This window comes from Apostichopus japonicus, chromosome 5 (assembly GCF_037975245.1).
Source record: "Apostichopus japonicus isolate 1M-3 chromosome 5, ASM3797524v1, whole genome shotgun sequence".
Taxonomy (NCBI): Eukaryota; Metazoa; Echinodermata; class Holothuroidea; order Aspidochirotida; family Stichopodidae; genus Apostichopus; species Apostichopus japonicus.
The window spans coordinates 5,493,135-5,512,863 of NC_092565.1; the positions used below are offsets into that span (position 1 = coordinate 5,493,135).

The following is a 19,729-nucleotide window of genomic DNA, read 5'->3' on the forward strand; positions in this document are numbered from 1 at the left end:
ACGAATGAAACTTAACTACAGCATGCCACCTCTGAAAAGTCTCTGAATTGGTTCAGTAAACACAAAATTCCCTCTGAATGTTTGGAGTTCTGTGAGGCATTTGAAATGACAGATTTTTGTTCATTGGATAGAAACTAAATCATTTTTTTTATATGGTGATAGCCAGCTAGTTTTCCTCTGGTTTTCCTTGTTAATTCTGTATCAAAGTATAAAAACAGAATAAAAAATTAAAGAGTTATTTGGTAAAAAGTATCCTTAGGAATATTGAGGTTCAGTAGCTTGCACTACACATTCACATTTTCATGCACATTTTCATCTTTTTGCCTTTCTTTAGAAATACGTTCTCTGGACAGTGACATGCAGACACTTGTGTATGAAAACTACAATAAGTTCATCAGTGCAACGGACACAATAAGGAAGGTTTGTGAATTTCTTTCAAGGATAACATTGTTGTTTTTTTGTTTTATATACAAAAAGACCAAAAGAAAACAGAAAAACTGTTTGTAAACTGGAGAGGATGAAGGTGATCTCTGGAAAGGCTGGTACATTGCAAAAAAAGAAAAAAAAGAAAAGTGTTTTTGAATGAAATGCCAATCTAAGAGTACATTATCAGCTCATTAAACTTTGCATATGTTTCCATATATATGTATATCCATAAATATATGTATATCCATACGTGTATCCATGTATCCATAAATGTATATCCACATATATGTATCCATATACATGTATATCTTTATATATATATATATTCATATATGCATCCAAATATATATGTGTATGTATCCATGTATATATATATCCATATGTATTACAAGGAGAAATAATCAAGAACATATTCAAGAATAGAAAAGAACATATCAAATACTCAAATTCATAAGAAACAGATAAGAAATTAAGAAATAAGAAAACGAAATAAGAAATAAATAAACAATCAAGAAATAATCAAGAACATATATAGAGTAGAAGATTTTACAAAAAGATTGTGAAATGAAGCTTTTCTGCCGTAAGGACCAGACCAGCTGCAGTTGTCTAGTTCCTGAGAATGGACAAGAATAATCTTGTCTTTCTTATAAATTGTCACGTTGTGTGACATTGGTAATGTACCTTTCAACAGGAATTTAGTCTATCGTCCTTGACACCAATGTCTTCTGCCAATCTTACAATCTATTTTTGTTTGTTTGTGATATTTACTTCAGATGAAAACAGACTTCCGCCGCATGGAGGAAGAGATGGATCGATTGGCTACAAACATGGATTCCATCGCTGATTTCAGCGCTAAGATCAGCTGCACGCTACAGGAGAGGCGAGAGCAGATCTCTCGACTTAGTGGAACTCACTCCCTCTTGAAGAAGGTATTCAGGGAACCTCCGTTAAATCAGGAAATAAATTTTTCTGCAATGAAAATGATACCGATAGGTGTAGCAGTTTCTGTACCCAGAACAAAGTAGTTTTTTGTTAGATGTACCTAACCCTGTCTTATTTGCTTTATAAGTATTGGAGTGAAATTGTCACTGGCACCAGATTCTCAATCATAATAGCTCATTAATTGATATCTTTTTTGGTGGAGATGACAAGGAAGAGAAAAATATGCATATCAGTACACTCAACACTGGGTGGAGTAGCAAGAACCAAGGGCCCCTACCAAAATTTTTCATTATCATGACTTTCAGGCACATGGCCAGTTCAGCACATTTGATCATTGGTCTGCCAGTCTCCACTCCTCACTCCCCTCATCCCCACACTCCTTTCCCTTCTCCCAAAACCCCTTTGAATCTAGTCAGTTCTCAAACAATACCAGGTACTTGCACTACAAATAAAGTAGGTTATTTCATTTGGACAATTAACATACTGTATCGGTTTTAATTATGGGTCTACATTATTCATATCTTCTAGCATTAAGAACTCCCGAGGTCTGTGTCCCCTTTCAGCTTATTTCAGCTTTCAGCTTATTGGATGCTACTCTGTAATGTGAAACACTAAACATATTTTTTTTCTGTTTCTTCTTCTTCTTCTTTTTCAACAGCTTCAGTTCCTGTTTGAACTGCCTGCCAGGCTAAAGAAATGCATTGAAATGAGAGCGTATGGCCAAGCAGTCAGGTAAGCGTTCCTAGCAGACTTGCTTTAAAATTCTTTTACCTCTCTCATGCAGGACACCGTTCATCAAATTCTTGTTCACTTCCCCCACCCCCTTCTCCCCCCATACACACCCATTTTTTCTGAAAACCTGAAATATGTTTCTAAGCTGTCCAAAGCTGTCTTCAAATATGTCAAAAACAATTAAAGTAAGAAACAGGATTATTGGAGGGGGGGGGGGGGCCGGCGGGCACACTAGAGATGAAAGGTCCTCTAGAGACAAACAAAGTCAGGATAATTATGGACTACATAAATTGCTGTCGTGATAGAATGTGTAAAACCTGTTCTTTTTTTCAACAGTACTGTTGAAGTGCTTTGAACAGTTATTCTTCTGTGAGCACAAATATTTGTATAACATTTACAGCATGGTAGGCTACATGTTAAACTGACTTGTAGTGCAAATACAAACAGTGTACGTCCATGTTACAAGTAGAATTCCCCTTGGGGTGAGTACGAGTACACGAACAAGGCTCAGATCATGATATCCATTACCAATCCTTGCACTAGCAAAGGATTCCCCTGGCATGATTACGAGTACAAATTCCGAATACGGGGATCTGATTACGAGAGAATATTTGTGCGAATACCGCGGTGAGTCTGATATGCATTATTATGCAAATTAGGAGGGATCATCTGGATCCAATAGCATAGATCCAGATCAAACCGATCTCTTCTGTTCAAGTGTCTTGCGTTTCGTCCTCTTGTTTCCTTTCCAAAGCTATTACTGGAAACATTTTCATTTTCACCTCCTTTTCACGAGTGCCTTAGTCTCCAACCTTTCAATTCTGTTCTGTGTTTCCTCTACCCGGTTTTCTCCCTCTAAAATCTAACCGCGTTGTCATTCTGTGTATGTCATTAATGAGTTTGTAGCCTCTATCCAACTTGCATTCGTAATAAAATGTGTGTTGATCTTAACGTCAGTCATTTTACACTTTTTAATCGATTATTGATGATAGTTCCATATCAGCCACCCCTGTGTGATATATGCAGTGGTCAATATTAGTTACCCAGGATGTTTAGGGTGGGTGGCAGTGTCCCATGTGTACTTAAGAAGTTTGTTGTTTACTTTAGGTGTTTACTCAGTGAACCTATGGTGTTGTAACAGTTTTATAATGATGGGGAAAGGGTTTGTAGGTTGAGCAATCTTCAAGGATTCCTATTTAAGGTGCGTCGTTGATAGAGTCAGACTTGACTATTTATTTCCGGGTGACCGTAGTTATCTGGTCTTGCCGTTCCTTAAACTGCACTATATAAGAGACTTACGACACAAGATCTCTTCTTGTTCCTCGTGTATTGTCGGCATGTAGACAGCTGTGGGTGTTGGGCCCACCGAGTGAAGCTGCCGTGATCGGTGAGTCTTCCTCGTTTGTCATGAGAGCAATTTATAACTAGTCGTAGGATGTGTTTAGAGGTGGTTTTGTTGTGGGTAGAGTTGTAGTGGGTATAATTTATGTTAGTTATTCTCTGACACAGTCGATGAGTCAACTGTAGCCCTCGTCATTAGTACTGTAGAGCAATAGGTGTAGGCCATGGGATTGTTGTCGTTGTGTGTCAGGCTCTTTCAGCAGCGGCTGGTGGTGTCCACTTTTGGAATTGGTGGCGCTATTTCAGACTGGTAGACTAGCTTAGCCTTAGCACTGGGTTACTGAATGGGCAATTGCACCGGCTCACAACATTAGTGTCTCAAATTGCCAAAAGTTGCATCAAAAGCCTTCACACTGGATAAATAATCAGATAATACATACCCAAATAGTCCCAATGATAATCCTTAACTAAATATACATTGCTTAGTTTAAAAAGTAAGGGTAACCTCCTAACCTTACCATACTTAACTTACCTTACCTTACCATACCTTACCTATCTTACCATACCTTACCAAACCTTACCATATCTTACCATACCTTACCTACCTTACCATACCTTACCTTACCTGAGACATTACCATACCTTACCTTACCTAAGAAATTACCTAACCCTACCTTACCTACCTTACCTTACCATACCTTACCAAACCTTACCTACCTTACCATACCTTACCTTACCTAAGACATTACCTTACCATACCATAACTTACCTTACCATACCTTACCTTACCTAAGACATTACTGTACCCTACCTTACCTTACCATAACTTACCAAACCTTACCTTACCTAAGACATTACCTTACCCTTCCTTACCTTACCATAACTTACCATACCTTACCTTACCAATGACATTACCTTACCCTTCCTTACCATACCTTACCATACGATACCTTAACATACCATACCTTACCTAAGACATTACTTTAGTAACTTTACCCTACCTTGCCTACCATACCTATTCTTCCTCAGTACTATCCATTTCCTCTCAATTTTCCCTTTCGTTTTCTCTTCCTGTTAGATAAATTAGACTAAAGAGAAACTTGGAGGATAACATGCGTGGTTCAATCCTAGTTAGCTCTCTTTGAGTACGTAAATCGATAAAATTCAGACTGTCTCTGTGGTTTCATCTCCCATGCAGGTACTATGTGAAGACCAGAGGTGTTTTGGAGCAGTATCAACATATGCCGTCATTCAGTAGCATCCATAGAGATTGCAAGGGAATAGTTGAAGAACTCAGAACCAAGCTGAGGGAGAAATTTAGCAACAAAGAGGTATGTCCAGTAATTTGATTGCTAATGAACTGTTAAATTTCAAAGGAGCTTTACCCTTCACTAATGATGCATAGAACACTGATGGGGAAAACTGTGAACAAAGTTTGTCAGAGCCAATACATATTATATACATATATATATATATATATATATGTTGTTTGTTTTTAATGTAGTCGGATTCCTGTTTATAGCTAATTTGTTTATTCTTTTTGAAGTAAATTTTAAACAGGACTATCACACTTATGTCCAGAGCTACTTGCCTTTGATAGTACTGTAGTGGGTAGGAGAACCCTGGAAATGGATGGATGGAAGAATTAATGGATGAACTAATGGATAGATGGATGAATTTCAAGGAGGAATATTGAAGGATTCATAGATGAAAATAATAAATTGATGGATGGATGAATCAGTTAATAGATAATATGGAAGGAATCATAGATGGCTTTATAGATGGCTGGATGAACCAGTGGATGGAAGGATTGATATGTGTTTGTATGGATGAATGGTTGGAGAGGTAAATATTTGAAGGATTCCTAGATGAATAAATAAGAAGATGGATGGATGAATCAATGAATGGAAGGATTGATATGTGTTTGTATGAATGAATGGTTGGATAGGTGAATATTTGAAGGATTCCTAGATGAATAAATAAGTAGATGCTAGGTGAATCAATGGGTGGATGTACACTGAAGGAGTGATACATGTTTGTATGGATGAATGGTTGGATGGATAAATATTGAAAGCTTCATAGATGAATAAATTAATTGGGGTGGATGGATGAGTCAGCTGATGGTTGAATGGATAGTATGGAAGGAACCAATAGATACATGAGTAAATGGATGGGTAGATGCATCAATGCATGAATATGGAAGGATTCATAGATAGATGAAATGAATGGAAGGATGGATGAATGAATAGAGATTATGTGGAGAAAATACCAAAGAAGTTTTGGATGTTACTGCAATTGGACACTGTATTTAGCATCATCATAGAATTTGTGTTCATTGATTGAAAGCTGATTAATTTTAATCTGTTCAGTCTCTGCAGAAGATCCTGCTAGGATTGAAACATCAGGCCCACTTACTTTCACAAATTTTCTTACACAGGCTCTTTAGTGGATTAGCAGTTTGCTAGCAGTTTTTATTTTATTTTAATTTTAATTTTAATCTTAGAAAATATTGATCTACAAAACTCAACTAGAGGACTTTTTACTCTTTTGGTTTAGCACTTGCATCGATAGCTGGGCAGCAAGCAATGAGATGTTTGATATAAAATTAAAAACTTTAAAATCCAAGGATTTCTTCCTTTCTTACAGTCCAGTGCAAGAGAACTAGCAGAGTGTGTTGACCTGCTACTGCAACTAAAGGAACCACCAGACCAGCTTTGTGATGAATTTCTCTCACAGTGAGTTGAAAGAAAATGAAATAACTTTTGTTTTTGAAGTAAAAGCATTACTTCTTCATATCTATTTCTTAACTTTTTAAAGCCAATCCAGATTTCATGGCTTATTTCTCATCAAATGGAATGGAGATTTAACTTTCGCATGAATAAAAATTGGACATAACAAAAACTCACACCACTTCCCACCCTCTACTTTCCTACCACCCACATCACCCCCACGACATCTCCAAAAAACAAATAAAAATAGAAAACCAAACAACTGGGTGTTGGTATCATTCAGCTTTTGTGTTCATTCAGTATTTGAGCATATTCTGAAGGGTGTTCCTTCTGTCTCATTTTTGCCCACATGAAATATAGAAAAAAATTCCTGGTAAAACATTCATCTTTTCCCTACGGGTTCTGTTCCAACTGCGTTCATTTAATAATAGTCGTTATCCAAAATGTCGGGCAGGGTTTCATGTATGTTACTCTGTCTCATCCAAGCGTATATCAAATAGTTGAAAATTATTCACCGTTGATTCGTGCATCAATGTTGTTGTTCTGCTAGATTTTGCATTCGCTATTGGTGTTCATAATGAGACCAATGAAAAGGAAAAAGAAAGGAAGAAATTACATACTCTTGTAATATTCCAACATTAATACTATTTTTTCCATCATAAATATGCATCACATACTGCAAACACTATAGTTTCTGTTCCATTTCATTTGAATAAATTTACGGAAAAGAAAGGAAGCTTCAAATGGTACAAGCTGCTTAAACGTTGAGTACTCCATAACTCCCATACTCGCTTCTCTCCCCCATTCCTCTTGCAGCGCATCTCAAAAGTTGGACGAAGATCTCGAGGTGATGCAGTCCCAGATAAGACTTCACCAGAGTCCGGCAGACGACGTGGTGGAGTCGGACCAAGTCGAAGCGGACATCAGTCCCGCCGAAAGGTTCCTGAAAAACTTGCCAGTGGTAAGTCCATCTGACCGGATCTCCCGTTTGCTAAGTCTCACATAGTAACTGATACGCAAGCATTTTACATTGTATTGGTCATATCTGCCGATACTATCCTCGACCATCAAAGGTATTGTCCAGGGTGAAAAATTATCTTTGACTGGTGGAAGAGAAACATGTATTCTATTTCATCCTAGGTAGAAAATTTGCATTCAATTCCTACATAACATTTTGGACATAACAACATTTGAAGTTTACAAAAAGGTTTTTGTTCCAAAAGTGAACTTGAAGCAAACAGGTGTGATGTCATGGATGCACACTGACACACTTGATTCATGGTTTTCTTTGAAAATGTACATCCAATCATCTTTCGTTGAAATTTGGATGAATTTTAAACAAATGGATACAATACAGTCACTGCCGGTATTGTACTCTTCCCGAAGTTTTAAACTGAAAAACTGTCAGACACAGTTATCGGCTTCGAGCACAACAGTTCACTAGTTTGGGATGTGGTCTTGACATGGAGTGGTTATGACAGTCAAATGGTTTATTGTCAATTCTTTTGCTGCTGGTAATTTCCTCTTAAGCAAACTTATACCACTGTCTGTCTGTCTGTCTTCTAGTCACAGACAATGAGATTAACAGTGAAGAATGTTGACGAAACAGAACACTGGAATGTTGTTGCGGGAGGAACATACCCCTACAACCAGGACTTTCTTGCCGATTTACTACAGCTACAGTGTTCTCTTAAACATCTTTCACAGCATGTCATATTTTAAACATTTGGTTAATTTTTCTGTTACTTCTGCAGGATATCTTGGAGTTTGTGGATAGCAGTTGTAACGGCTTTCTAAGTGACATCTGTCTAGTCATCTCATCTTACAAAGACCTCTTCGTTCACAGGCAATCCATCCAGTGAGTATTTTTGAAAACTTTTATCTCGTTTTGTCTTTTGAAGTTATTACATTTTGCAGGTCCTATTCTACTTTGTCGGTATTTTAACTTATCGTCTTAGATACGACAATATAATTGTTGAATATATCTGCAAACCTTCTTTGTCAATGTGTCCAAAAGATAAAAGGCATTCAAACAAACAGACGTAATGCCAAAGACTACCTTAGTGTCCACAGCAACAACAAAAAATTACTGCAAAATGTTCAAGTTTGCCTTAATTTTGAGTCCACAATGAGTTTTCGTTTTGTGAAACAATTTTTTTTTTTTTTGGCAGGATGATAGATTTGATGGGTGATAATGTATATGTTAATAGGTGGGTGGGTGAGTGAGTGAGTGTGAGTGAGTGAGTGAGTGTGAGTGAGTGAGTGAGTGCATGAGTGAGTGAGTAACTGAGTGAGTGAGAGTGACTGAGTGAGTGAGTAACTGAGTGAGAGTGACTGAGTTAGTGTGTGAGTTAGTGTGTGAGTGAAAGTGACTGAGTGAGTGAGTTAGTGAGTGAGTGTGAGTGAGTGAGTGCATGCATGAGTGAGTGAGTTAGTGTGTGAGTTACTGTGTGAGTGAAAGTGACTGAGTGAGTGAGTTAGTTAGTGAGTGAGTGAGTGTGAGTGAGTGAGTGAGTGAGTGCATGCATGAGTGAGTGAGTGAGTGAGAGTGACTGAATGAGTGAGTGACTGAGTGAGTGAGTGAGAGTGACTGAGTGAGTGAGTTAGTGTGTGAGTGAAAGTGACTGAGTGAGTGAGAGTGACTGAATGAGTGAGTGACTGAGTGAGTGAGTGAGTGAGTGACTGAGTGAGTGAGTTAGTGTGTGAGTGAAAGTGACTGAGTGAGTGAGTGATTGGGTTGGTGGGTGGTAGGGTGGGTGGAAACTTGGATGATTTGGAAGATAGATATTTCAGGGGACAAATTATGAACTAGAGAGAATTCATAAATAGGTTGCTTTTCTTTCCATCCCATGTTTCAGTTAAACTTTGTCTCTTCTTTACTATTTTCTGTGCAGTACAAGTGATCACAATCACGAAAGCTTAGAGGAAGTGGCTAATAATAAACTAGGAGAGTTTGTTCTGGTTAGAATGGCGCAGTACTTCCAGTGTCTGGAACAACGTGTCCAAGCTGAGGTTGGTCTACATTAATTGTATTAAGTCAATCGGGTATTTTTCTCATCACCATAGATGGATAGGTAACAGTATAAGTATCATGTAGCATTTTTCCTGACTGACTTTTTTTGTACGTAGAAGAAGAAGAAGATTCTGGTCAATTAGAAATTTCTTCAACAGTCAGATATTAATGTCAAGAGTTGTTGATTGAAATTGAAAGTATATATAGATGCTTCCTTTACGTCTAGGTGTTACCTATTTGATGCATCATTAAATAGAGGGCTTCTGTTGCCTAGAGGTTGCAGTTGGCTGAATGTCAATATTTTGCATGAAACATGTTGTTAAGGCTTTGTTAGATTAAAACTGAGATTGAAAAAAAGTGGTTACAATTTGAGTAACGAACACGGCAACTACAGTGTCTATCAGTGCAGCTGCATATGGATAACACAGTACGGGAAGTTAGGTGATATACAAAATTATCCTACACCGCCATACTACTGCTGCTAAGAGTTTAACACTGTCAGTGTTTGTTGTTGTGTGTAAGCCTAACAATAAGGTCTAATGTTATAACGCAAGGTTAGGCTGCTGAGATTATTGAAGCCTGCTCTTTAAATAGAGGATAATGTTATGGATTGGAAGAAAATGCGTGTTACGAAAGCAATGCAATAATTTGAAAAATAAACATGTAGATTCAGTGGTATTATCAGTGTAACATGTTTGGATAGGAGGATGTGGTTATGACTTCAAGTGTTACAGTATAGGACCTAATTTAGCCTACATGTATGTAACTTGGACAGTACACCCCCATGCAACCCTAGTCATGCCCTAGTCTCTGAGATTGGCAGAGTCACTTTCTTCCAAGCAGCTCAAAGTTATCTGTCCCCCTCACCCCACAGAATGGTACCCTAGTTGTTTGATATTCATATTTCAAAATTAAGGTAGGCCTACTTTACAAAGTGTTCATAATTATCTGAGGAAGAAGAAGGTATTCTCCACTGTTTGGATTGTTGAGCATGTGTTTGTTATACTCTGTGACAAGTCAACAGTATATTTTGTGCCAATCTGCAATTCGGCAGTTGGTCAATATGTTGCAAACATGACCAGCATCTTTAGCACGAGCGAGACCCATAAACTTCAAACGAGAATCAGTTTGCATTTTTATTTTCACATTTACCATTTCTGTTTGTCTGGGGATGCTGTGATAACAAGCCCGCCAAAATTTTTGTTTTTCCATCCGTTTATCTCTGATATCTTTTCATCACCATGATCAGGGTGAATCAACTTTGAGTGTACTTTTCCAATATCTGACAAATTTGTCATCAATAGTACAATTTTTTAAAGCTTAAATTTCAATATCATAAAAAAGCAAAATTCAAATCTATCTTTTTGAGATGATAAATCTTTTCAGTGAACTGTGACATTGGTTGAAGGTTCTGGGTAGAAAAAACAACAATAAAAAAAACGGTGATTTCTGTCCTATTAGTGTTGAGGTTGTGACATGTTTTTTTTTATAAAAGCTAGCTTGTACTAAGAAGGTTTTTACAGAAACGTGAAAATAATGAGAGACTGTGATACAGTTTTTTTTCTGTTGGTCCTTCAGTGGGGTAAGATTTTAGTGCAATTAGGGCTGCTGGTTTAACAGCATTTATAAGAGTATCAACTAAGCCCAGGTCGTGTCTTGACCACACTATTAAGGAAAATAAAGGTTGCAGACTTTGTACCTCTCATCTCAAAGACAGAAACATTCCACTCTGTTTTGTATTTTTATTTGTAAATCATCAGAAAAGCTCTTTTAAGCAATCCCAAACATTTTAATGCAAGGTAATCTTTGCAAAAAGATTTCATGCTCTTTCATATTTTGCCCCCTCTGCCTCTTAAATTTGTCTGTGATGGGAAATGTATACAAATGTTTCTCTCCCCGAACTGCTTGTTTGCCATCCACTTATCCCATCCCCCAGCGAAGGAAATTCCAGTGCCACCAGGTCAAGTGACAAATACACAAGCATGTTTCAAATTTATTCATACCGTGCCAGAAGGACCTTTTTTCTTTGGACGTAACAAATATAATCTACACACGACCTTCTCAACATCGTCCAGGACGTAGTCTACTTTGAAGACATTTCCGTTTTCATCGTCATCGTTTCAAGTTGGCTTTACATTTGTAAATAAAATTTGTAGCTTCTTTCCCGACCTCTTCACAGAAAAACACGGTGGACAACTCGATGTTAGTCCGAGCACTGGATAGATTCTACCGCCGTCTGGAGGCCGTCAACAATCTCTTACCACGTCTGAATATACTCCAGCGAGGAGCGGAGATCGTCAACAAATGCGCAACGGATAGAGTGGAATATTATCTCGACGGTCTGAAGAAACATTTTGCAGGTATTTCTAAATTCTGAGATCCATCTTGAAGTGTTCTTGCTCTTTAGTTTCCAAGTGCATTAATAGTTCAAGTTGAGGAGCAGTTTGGTGGGCCGGGGAGGGGGGGTAGGGGGCAGGGTGTGGGTCCTTCAGGTAGTAGGGCCAAGATTTACACACCAAAGTGTTATTGGTAGGGGGGGAGGGGAAGAGGGCAATAGTTGATACTATTTTTTAGAAGCTTGCTAAGTTTCCTTTGTCAAATTTGTATTTTGATGATTAACTTTTGGAAGAGTCGATTCTTTTACTTGGGGGGAGAATAATGGGAGAAAGAGCAGAAAGTTATTTGAGAGAGAGAGAGGTGCAGAGAGGAAAGGAAGAGAGGGGGTGTAGTTGTGTAAATCAATTGAAACCATAACTTGAAGTTTGTCAAATCATCTTAGCAGGTTTCTGTCACATGTTTTATATTTATTATAATTATAATATCATAATAATTATAGCAAACCCACAAAAAGTTATTAATGGCCCATTCCCTGTATTTAAGCACATGTCACCAAGTGATCTTTCTATAGGGAAATCATATTAAATGCAACCCCAATCACTTTCAAGTATCTAAAGTGTTGCTGTAATATCTGGGACATTATAACATTGCTAGAAATAAATGGCTCACAACTGTTCCCAAGCTTGTCCCACAAAAGTTAATAATTGAATGAAACTTTGGTCTTGTTATATAGTGGTAGCATTAAGTTGAGATATAATATTACGTGATATGTAAATGACCTCCTTTTGTGTTACCCTTTGTTTACCCTTGATGACCATTGTTCCCTTTTTCCCTTTTGAGTGCATTGTTTCGGATTCCCTATCGTGGGCCTTTGTGTTGACAAACAACCTTCATTATTTTGTTCTGTCGCCAATCCCTTGTTTTGATATGTGAATGTAAAACATTAAAGACCCCCCCCCCGTACATGTTTTTTTTGTGAACATATGAGAATTATTTACATCCATAAGTCACAGCCCTCATCTCATCGAATATTCGTTCCGTTTAAACTGAGCCGAAGTCTATAGAAAATGTTGTGATCCTTAAAAATGATCTTGTGTCCCTGCAGAATGTCTGACGGACATACGACAGATTTTATGCGCCCCTAAAATTGCCGGAAAGCAGGAAGCCACAGACCTCTCTGAGTTACTGGCCACGATGCAGTCATCCATCGTAGACCAAGTTCGCACGGTTCTAACAAATCTGAAGGTGAGCTTGGTTTATGGCTTTTATATCAAAAACCCAAGTGGCTGCCTTCAAGAGCTAGGAAAGTTAAAAGATAAATATGTAATTAATTCAGTTTAGAAAGTACAGTGGGTTGAATGTAGGTGACATGTATGTTTATATGTCTGTCTGTCTGTCTCCAAGGGCACCAATCATTTTGAGGAAAAGTGCAGAGACCTCTGTACTTGGCAGCATCATGGAACATTTATTTTTTCCTTTCATTTCCTTTTTGTTTTACCCCTTTTTTAATATGATGCAGTCAAACATTACTTGGGAAGTTGTGACTATCACTAAAACTGTGTTGCTAAATCCTGATAGCTGTTAGCTTTGAAGGCTACAAGGTGATGGGTGTCCTTTTGAGAGGCTATCTGTCACCTTTGCCATCGCTGAACTAGATATTCGTTGACGTTAGCCTTCGCTTGTTTAGCCCTTGCTGGTAATAAACGCCCCTGCAGATGAAAACGATTGCAAAATGGCTCGCTCCTGCTTCTGACGACCTTTGTCGATTCGACGTCACGTGTGACTTTGAACTACAATCTATATCTACTTTATCTTTTACCGATCTCCAAGCGATGTAAAAATGTCACTGAAGCATTTCACAATAACAAGATTGCTGTCTGCCAAAACCGCAAAAGTTGCTGGCTGTTGTGTTTGTTTCGTGCACAGAAATTATGACTCTCTCTTAAGTTGCAGACTCGTGCTTAATATAACAGCAATTAAAAAAAAAAAGAAAGAACGAAATCAAGAATTGAGAATAACTAGCGGACCAATGAGCAGATCACGTTTTAACGTCTCTGCACCAATATTGGGAATTGGCTGAGATGTGAATGTTACTTTGTGTTGGTGACTGTCTGGTGCGAGAGTCCATCCCAGGGGGTTAGTAAGATGTTTCTGAAAGTCAAATTGTTGTTGTTGAACTAAAATCTGATATATCATATTATTGAGTAATGTACAAAAGTTGTACCTATCGACCAACCTTTATTCGCATTCCATACGCATATGTTGCCATAGTAGTACCGTACCGTGCATGTGATAAATAACTGAATTATGAAACAGACACAGGCCGCATGACTTTGGTGATGTTGTTGTAAGCATGACAGTACATCGAGAAGATAAAGAGCTGAACTTGATCTTTTACGAAGCAACGTTATGCGTATTATAGTATAACAATGACTCAAATCGTGTCTCGAAAAGTTGGGTTTTCGTGGACAACTCTAACATCCACAGGGGGTTCGTGGGGGGAAAAAAAGTTAGGGAACCCTGGTCTAGTCTATCAAGGCATATTTTGAAAAGCAAAAGAAAATGAAGACAGGACAGTCACTCTCTTTACTTTTACTATAATGTTCATAACTTTTAGGCTGTCTAGATGATGATTTGTTATGTGAGCATCTGGTTGGATTTGTAAAAATCTTTACAAAATTTTAAGGCAGAGACGTCATGAGCCTTGTCAAACTTTAGGGTTAATAATGACACTTGGCCTCCTCTCCATGGCTACGTATTTTTCCCAGGACACTTTGTATATTTTTCCAGGTCTCCCTCGTTGACCCCGGGCCCTGAACTTCTCATCCTTTCCCATCTCCCCGGTTAGGTAATTCCAGCGAAGTGGCAATAAATACAGTGGTCAAAATTCTGGACAGTGATTTGTCCTGTTAGGTATTAACTCCAGTTTGATCACAGAAAGGCAAATTGCCATATGCACTACCTTCAAACCAGTCTGAATATAACAAGACAGTCGAGTTAGGGTTATGTCACGCCCATTGGAATAAATTTTTATCCCTTTCACATTGGGGAAGAGGGAACCCATCCTCTCTCAAGGCTGCAAAATTATCCTCCTTTTCTTCGGATAATTTTTTTTCTGGTAACCCTAAGAAGGGATAGGCTCTTAACAGACAAAGGGCTTTCTTTATTGTTTTGTATATACGCTGAAGTTACATATGTTAACTTGTCGCAGATAACGTTCTGTATCTTCTTCTTCTTTGTAGGCGTTTATTACCAACGATGTCACATTCTCTCATACATCCTTCTTTCCTGGTCGATTCTGCTATGACATCGTGAGAGAGGAACTGGTCATCGGCTTCTTGAAACATGTTTTCCAAGTTGCATTGGTATGTTTGGCGGGTTTGTTTGTTTGGTGCTCTTTTTTTTGGTGGGGGGAGTGGGGGTGGGGCATAGGGAGAGAGTCTTGGGAGAAGGGGAGCTGAATTTTAATCTTATTGTCATTGACTTTAAAGACTTGGTTTACGATGAAACGATTATTTTGTTCATCTTGTTCAATAAATAATTGTACGCTTAAAGGAATTTGGTAATCTTTATTTTCTGTGTAGGTACTAATTCTATGTAATTTGAATGTGTAGTTATCTATTCTTCTAGTATGAACGGGCCAATATGTGCAAATGGGGATCTTCAGCGTTTATACTGAGGGCGCTGTCATATTGGTGTCCTAGACATGGCGCTAATACACATGATCTATCCTGTTTACGGATCTCCAGAGATTTTGCATTTCGCTGTAACATATCTTAATATTATGTGCTAGTTGTGAAAATATGTTTCAAAATGATCTCGCCTTCAACAATATTAAGGAAAAGGTATTAGTCCACTTTATTCCATTTTGGAGACTTGGATACAATCCTACTGATGCTCAGAGCTTAGACTCAGTTATACTTGTGAATAGTTTAATTTGATCCTTATTACTCCCAGGATCTATCAGAAGTCAGTCAACCTTGTAAATATATCTTATTTTGATCCTTATTTCTCTTAGGATCTGTCAGAATACAGTCAACCTTGTAAATATATTTTAATTTGATCCTTATTCTCTCAGGATCTGTCAGAAGTCAGTCATCCTTGTAAATATCTCTTAATTTGATCCTCATTCTCTTGGGATCTATCAGAAGTCAGTCATTCTTGTAAATATCTCTTAATTTGATCCTCATTCTCTTGGGATCTATCAGAAGTCAGTCATCCTTGTAAAGCTATTTTAATTTGATCCTTTTTTCTCTCAGGATCTGTCAGAAGTCAGTCATCCTTGTAAATATATTTTAATTTGATTCTTATTCTCTCAGGATCTATCAGAAGTCAGTCATCCTTGTAAATATATTTTAATTTGATCCTTATTCTCTCAGGATCTGTCAGAAGTCAGTCATCCCTGTAAAATTATTTTCTTTTGATCCTTATTTCTCTCAGGATCTGTCAGAAGTCAGTCAACCTTATAAATAGATCTTAATTTGATCCTTATTACTCTCAGGATCTATCAGAAGTCAGTCATCCTTGTAAATATATCTTAATTTGGTCCTTTTTTCTCTCAGGATCTGTCAGAAGTCAGTCATCCTTGTAAATATCTCTTAATTTGATCCTTTTTTTCTCTCAGGATCTATCAGAAGTCAGTCATCGTAAATATATCTTAATTTGATCCTTTTTTTCTCTCAGGATCTGTCAGAGGGCAGTCATCCTTGTTAATATATCTTAATTTGATCCTTTTCTTTCTCTAAGGATCTGTCAGAAGTCAGTCATCCATGTATATATATCTTAATTTGATCCTTTTCTTTCTCAGGATCTGTCAGAAGGCAGTCATCCTTGTAATTACATCTTAATTTGATCCTTTTCTTTCTCAGGATCTTTCAGAGGGCAGTCACGATAAGAGTTCTCCTCCTGCTGCTCTCATCCTCATCTTGTCTCGTCTCTTTCTTGACTTTGAGGCCAACACAGTCAATCAGTTTGTAAGTATAAAGTCAAACATTTTCCTCTCTCTCTCTCGTTTTTCCCCTGAAGGAGTTATAGTTGGGCAGCAATCTGACTCTTTCGGTACTCCTGGGTGGGTTCGTGACAGCACACTCCAAGGAGTTATAGTTGGGCAGCAATCTGACTCTTTCAGTACTACTGGGTGGGTTCGTGACAGCACACTCAAAGTAGTTATAGTTGGGCAGCAATCTGACTCTTTCAGTACTCCTGGGTGGGTTCGTGACAGCACACTCAAAGTAGTTATAGTTGGGCAGCAATCTGACTCTTTCAGTACTCCTGGGTGGGTTCGTGACAGCACACTCCAAGGAGTTATAGTTGGGCAGCAATCTGACTCTTTCAGTACTCCTGGGTGGGTTCGTGACAGCACACTCCAAGGAGTTATAGTTGGGCAGGAATCTGACTCTTTCGGTACTCCTGGGTGGGTTCGTGACAGCACACTCCAAGGAGTTATAGTTGGGCAGGAATCTGACTCTTTCGGTACTCCTGGGTGGGTGCGTGACAGCACACTCCAAGGAGTAATAGTTGGGCAGGAATCTGACTCTTTCGGTACTCCTGGGTGGGTTCGTGACAGCACACTCCAAGGAGTTATAGTTGGGCAGCAATCTGACTCTTTCGGTACTCCTGGGTGGGTTCGTGACAGCACACTCAAAGTAGTTATAGTTGGGCAGGAATCTGACTCTTTCGGTACTCCTGGGTGGGTTCGTGACAGCACACTCCAAGGAGTTATAGTTGGGCAGGAATCAGACTCTTTCTGTACTCCTGGGTGGGTTCGTGACAGCACACTCAAAGTAGTTATAGTTGGGCAGCAATCTGACTCTTTTAGTACTCCTGGGTGGGTGCGTGACAGCACACTCCAAGGAGTAATAGTTGGGCAGGAATCTGACTCTTTCGGTACTCCTGGGTGGGTTCGTGACAGCACACTCCAAGGAGTTATAGTTGGGCAGGAATCAGACTCTTTCGGTACTCCTGGGTGGGTTCGTGACAGCACACTCCAAGGAGTTATAGTTGGGCAGCAATCTGACTCTTTCGGTACTCCTGGGTGGGTGCGTGACAGCACACTCCAAGGAGTAATAGTTGGGCAGGAATCTGACTCTTTCGGTACTCCTGGGTGGGTTCGTGACAGCACACTCCAAGGAGTTATAGTTGGGCAGGAATCTGACTCTTTCGGTACTCCTGGGTGGGTTCGTGACAGCACACTCCAAGGAGTTATAGTTGGGCAGCAATCTGACTCTTTCAATACTCCTGGGTGGGTGCGTGACAGCACACTCCAAGGAGTTATAGTTGGGCAGCAATCTGACTCTTTCAGTACTCCTGGGTGGGTGCGTGACAGCACACTCCAAGGAGTTATAGTTGGGCAGCAATCTGACTCTTCACAGTACTCCTGGGTGGTTTTGTGACAGCACACTCCAAGGAGTTATAGTTGGGCAGCAATCTGACTCTTTCAGTACTCCTGGGTGGGTTCGTGACAGCACACTCCAAGGAGTTATAGTTGGGCAGCAATCTGACTCTTTCAGTACTCCTGGGTGGGTGCGTGACAGCACACTCCAAGGAGTTATAGTTGGGCAGCAATCTGACTCTTCACAGTACTCCTGGTTGGGTTTGTGACAGCACACTCGAAAGAGGACAGGAGATCGTGTCACTGTGACATCTGCACTGTCTACGGTTTCCACGTCTCGCTTCTGTTGTGCTCCAAATGACACGGGAGTTTGTCTGAAGCAAACGCTGCTAGTATATTTGTGATGAGCAGTAACAGCTTTTCCAACAAGATATTATAAAGGTGCTTCCTTCGATTGGACAGACATGAATGTTTTTGTCTATATAAAGGACAAAACATGAAGCAGCCTTCCTACGACACAATGTGGTTGTACAAGCCATTCTGAATCTGAAGCTCCAAACTTTCCCTTAAGGTGAACTTTGACCTGCCAAACTCATGACTCTCTTGTTGTACATTCAGTGGCTGGGATAACATTAAAGGTAAAGACCACATTTTGAAGAGATGCCTAAGGGATCCCATTCCTGCGAAATTTTGTTGTTTTCGAGCAGTGCGAGAACGGAGGAGAGGATATGAAACTACTTAACATTGATATGGATGCAAGAAGGCAGTATTTCTGATGTTACAAAAATGTAGTTCATATTTTTCAAGGGTTTACACATTTGTGCAGACCATTGACTCTGTATGTAGAAGTTAATGGTTTTGTCAATTAGTTAACAGTCGTGCAACATTTACACAAAGTAAAGCAAATAGTTATCATAGACTTTTTTAATAGTTTGGCATGCTACCAGTTTTTGGTGCATTTTTGCTGGCATATCATTTCAGAAAAAAAACAGCTGTAAATTTAGGATTCATTGGAATGAATTTCAGTGCGAGGGGCACCTGGGGAAAAAATTGTTTCGATTGAGCATTTGCCAAACTCTTTTGACGTACCTCTCTCGAAAATTTAAACACGGTAGGTTTCTAATAAAACAAGTCATTAAAGCCCCTGTTTACCATTAAAATTAGTACCACATCGTTTTCTGACATTAAGTGATACAATCATGAAGCTGTTTGCAATTTTGTTTGCAAGCAAATATTGCATATACCCCTGGAGGCAAGAGTGAGGGAAAGGATGCACGTTTCTAAGCGGGGCAAATTCTTAAAATGTCTGTTCGGGACAACCAACCCGAGCTTTGGAGGCCACCCGGTGGCCAACTAGTTGTTTACGTTAAATTCAGATTGCATTTGTAAACAAAATACCCCCCAAATAACAGGTAAAATTATAACTTGCTATCATCACCTTCCATTTCTTTGGAGATGCTTAAATATAAACAAAAATAATGGTACTGTAGTCCTATTATCTACCCGAAGGGTAGTTTGACCGGTCAAAACCCGGTGTCCTATTCTCCAAACCTACACATCTCTTCTACAGTCTACATATTGGTTAATTCTTTGTTATTTTGTCAGGACCAAATTTGCTGTTTGAGCAACCATAGAATAAGTCCCTCCCCCCCCCTTATTGTCCGAGGAACTACCAGAAAGAGGCCTTAGCAATGTGTCCAGCTGAGTAATAATTCCCTGTTTATGAAATCTTTTGATCTAAAATCCGGTTTTTGATCTATAATCTGGTTTTGATCTATAATCTGGTTTTTGATCTATAATCTGGTTTTGATCTATAATCTGGTTTTGATCTATAATCTGGTTTTTGATCTATAATCTGGTTTTGATCTATAATCTGGT

The 19,729-nt window shown here is 38.9% G+C and overlaps 1 protein-coding gene across 3 annotated transcripts in view; it reads left to right on the top strand.

Moving 5' to 3' along the window:
* LOC139967433 (vacuolar protein sorting-associated protein 51 homolog) overlaps positions 1-19,729 on the top strand; it is a 40,772-nt gene that overhangs the window by 1,864 nt on the left and 19,179 nt on the right. For all 3 annotated transcript variants that reach the window (XM_071971211.1, XM_071971209.1, XM_071971210.1), the window contains exons 3-14: positions 335-420; positions 1,200-1,355; positions 2,027-2,100; positions 4,640-4,772; positions 6,088-6,176; positions 6,987-7,131; positions 7,925-8,028; positions 9,065-9,182; positions 11,363-11,543; positions 12,626-12,765; positions 14,763-14,885; positions 16,389-16,493. In XM_071971211.1, the coding sequence (XP_071827312.1) occupies positions 335-420; positions 1,200-1,355; positions 2,027-2,100; positions 4,640-4,772; positions 6,088-6,176; positions 6,987-7,131; positions 7,925-8,028; positions 9,065-9,182; positions 11,363-11,543; positions 12,626-12,765; positions 14,763-14,885; positions 16,389-16,493 (1,454 nt within the window). The remainder of the gene's footprint in view (positions 1-334; positions 421-1,199; positions 1,356-2,026; positions 2,101-4,639; positions 4,773-6,087; positions 6,177-6,986; positions 7,132-7,924; positions 8,029-9,064; positions 9,183-11,362; positions 11,544-12,625; positions 12,766-14,762; positions 14,886-16,388; positions 16,494-19,729) is intronic.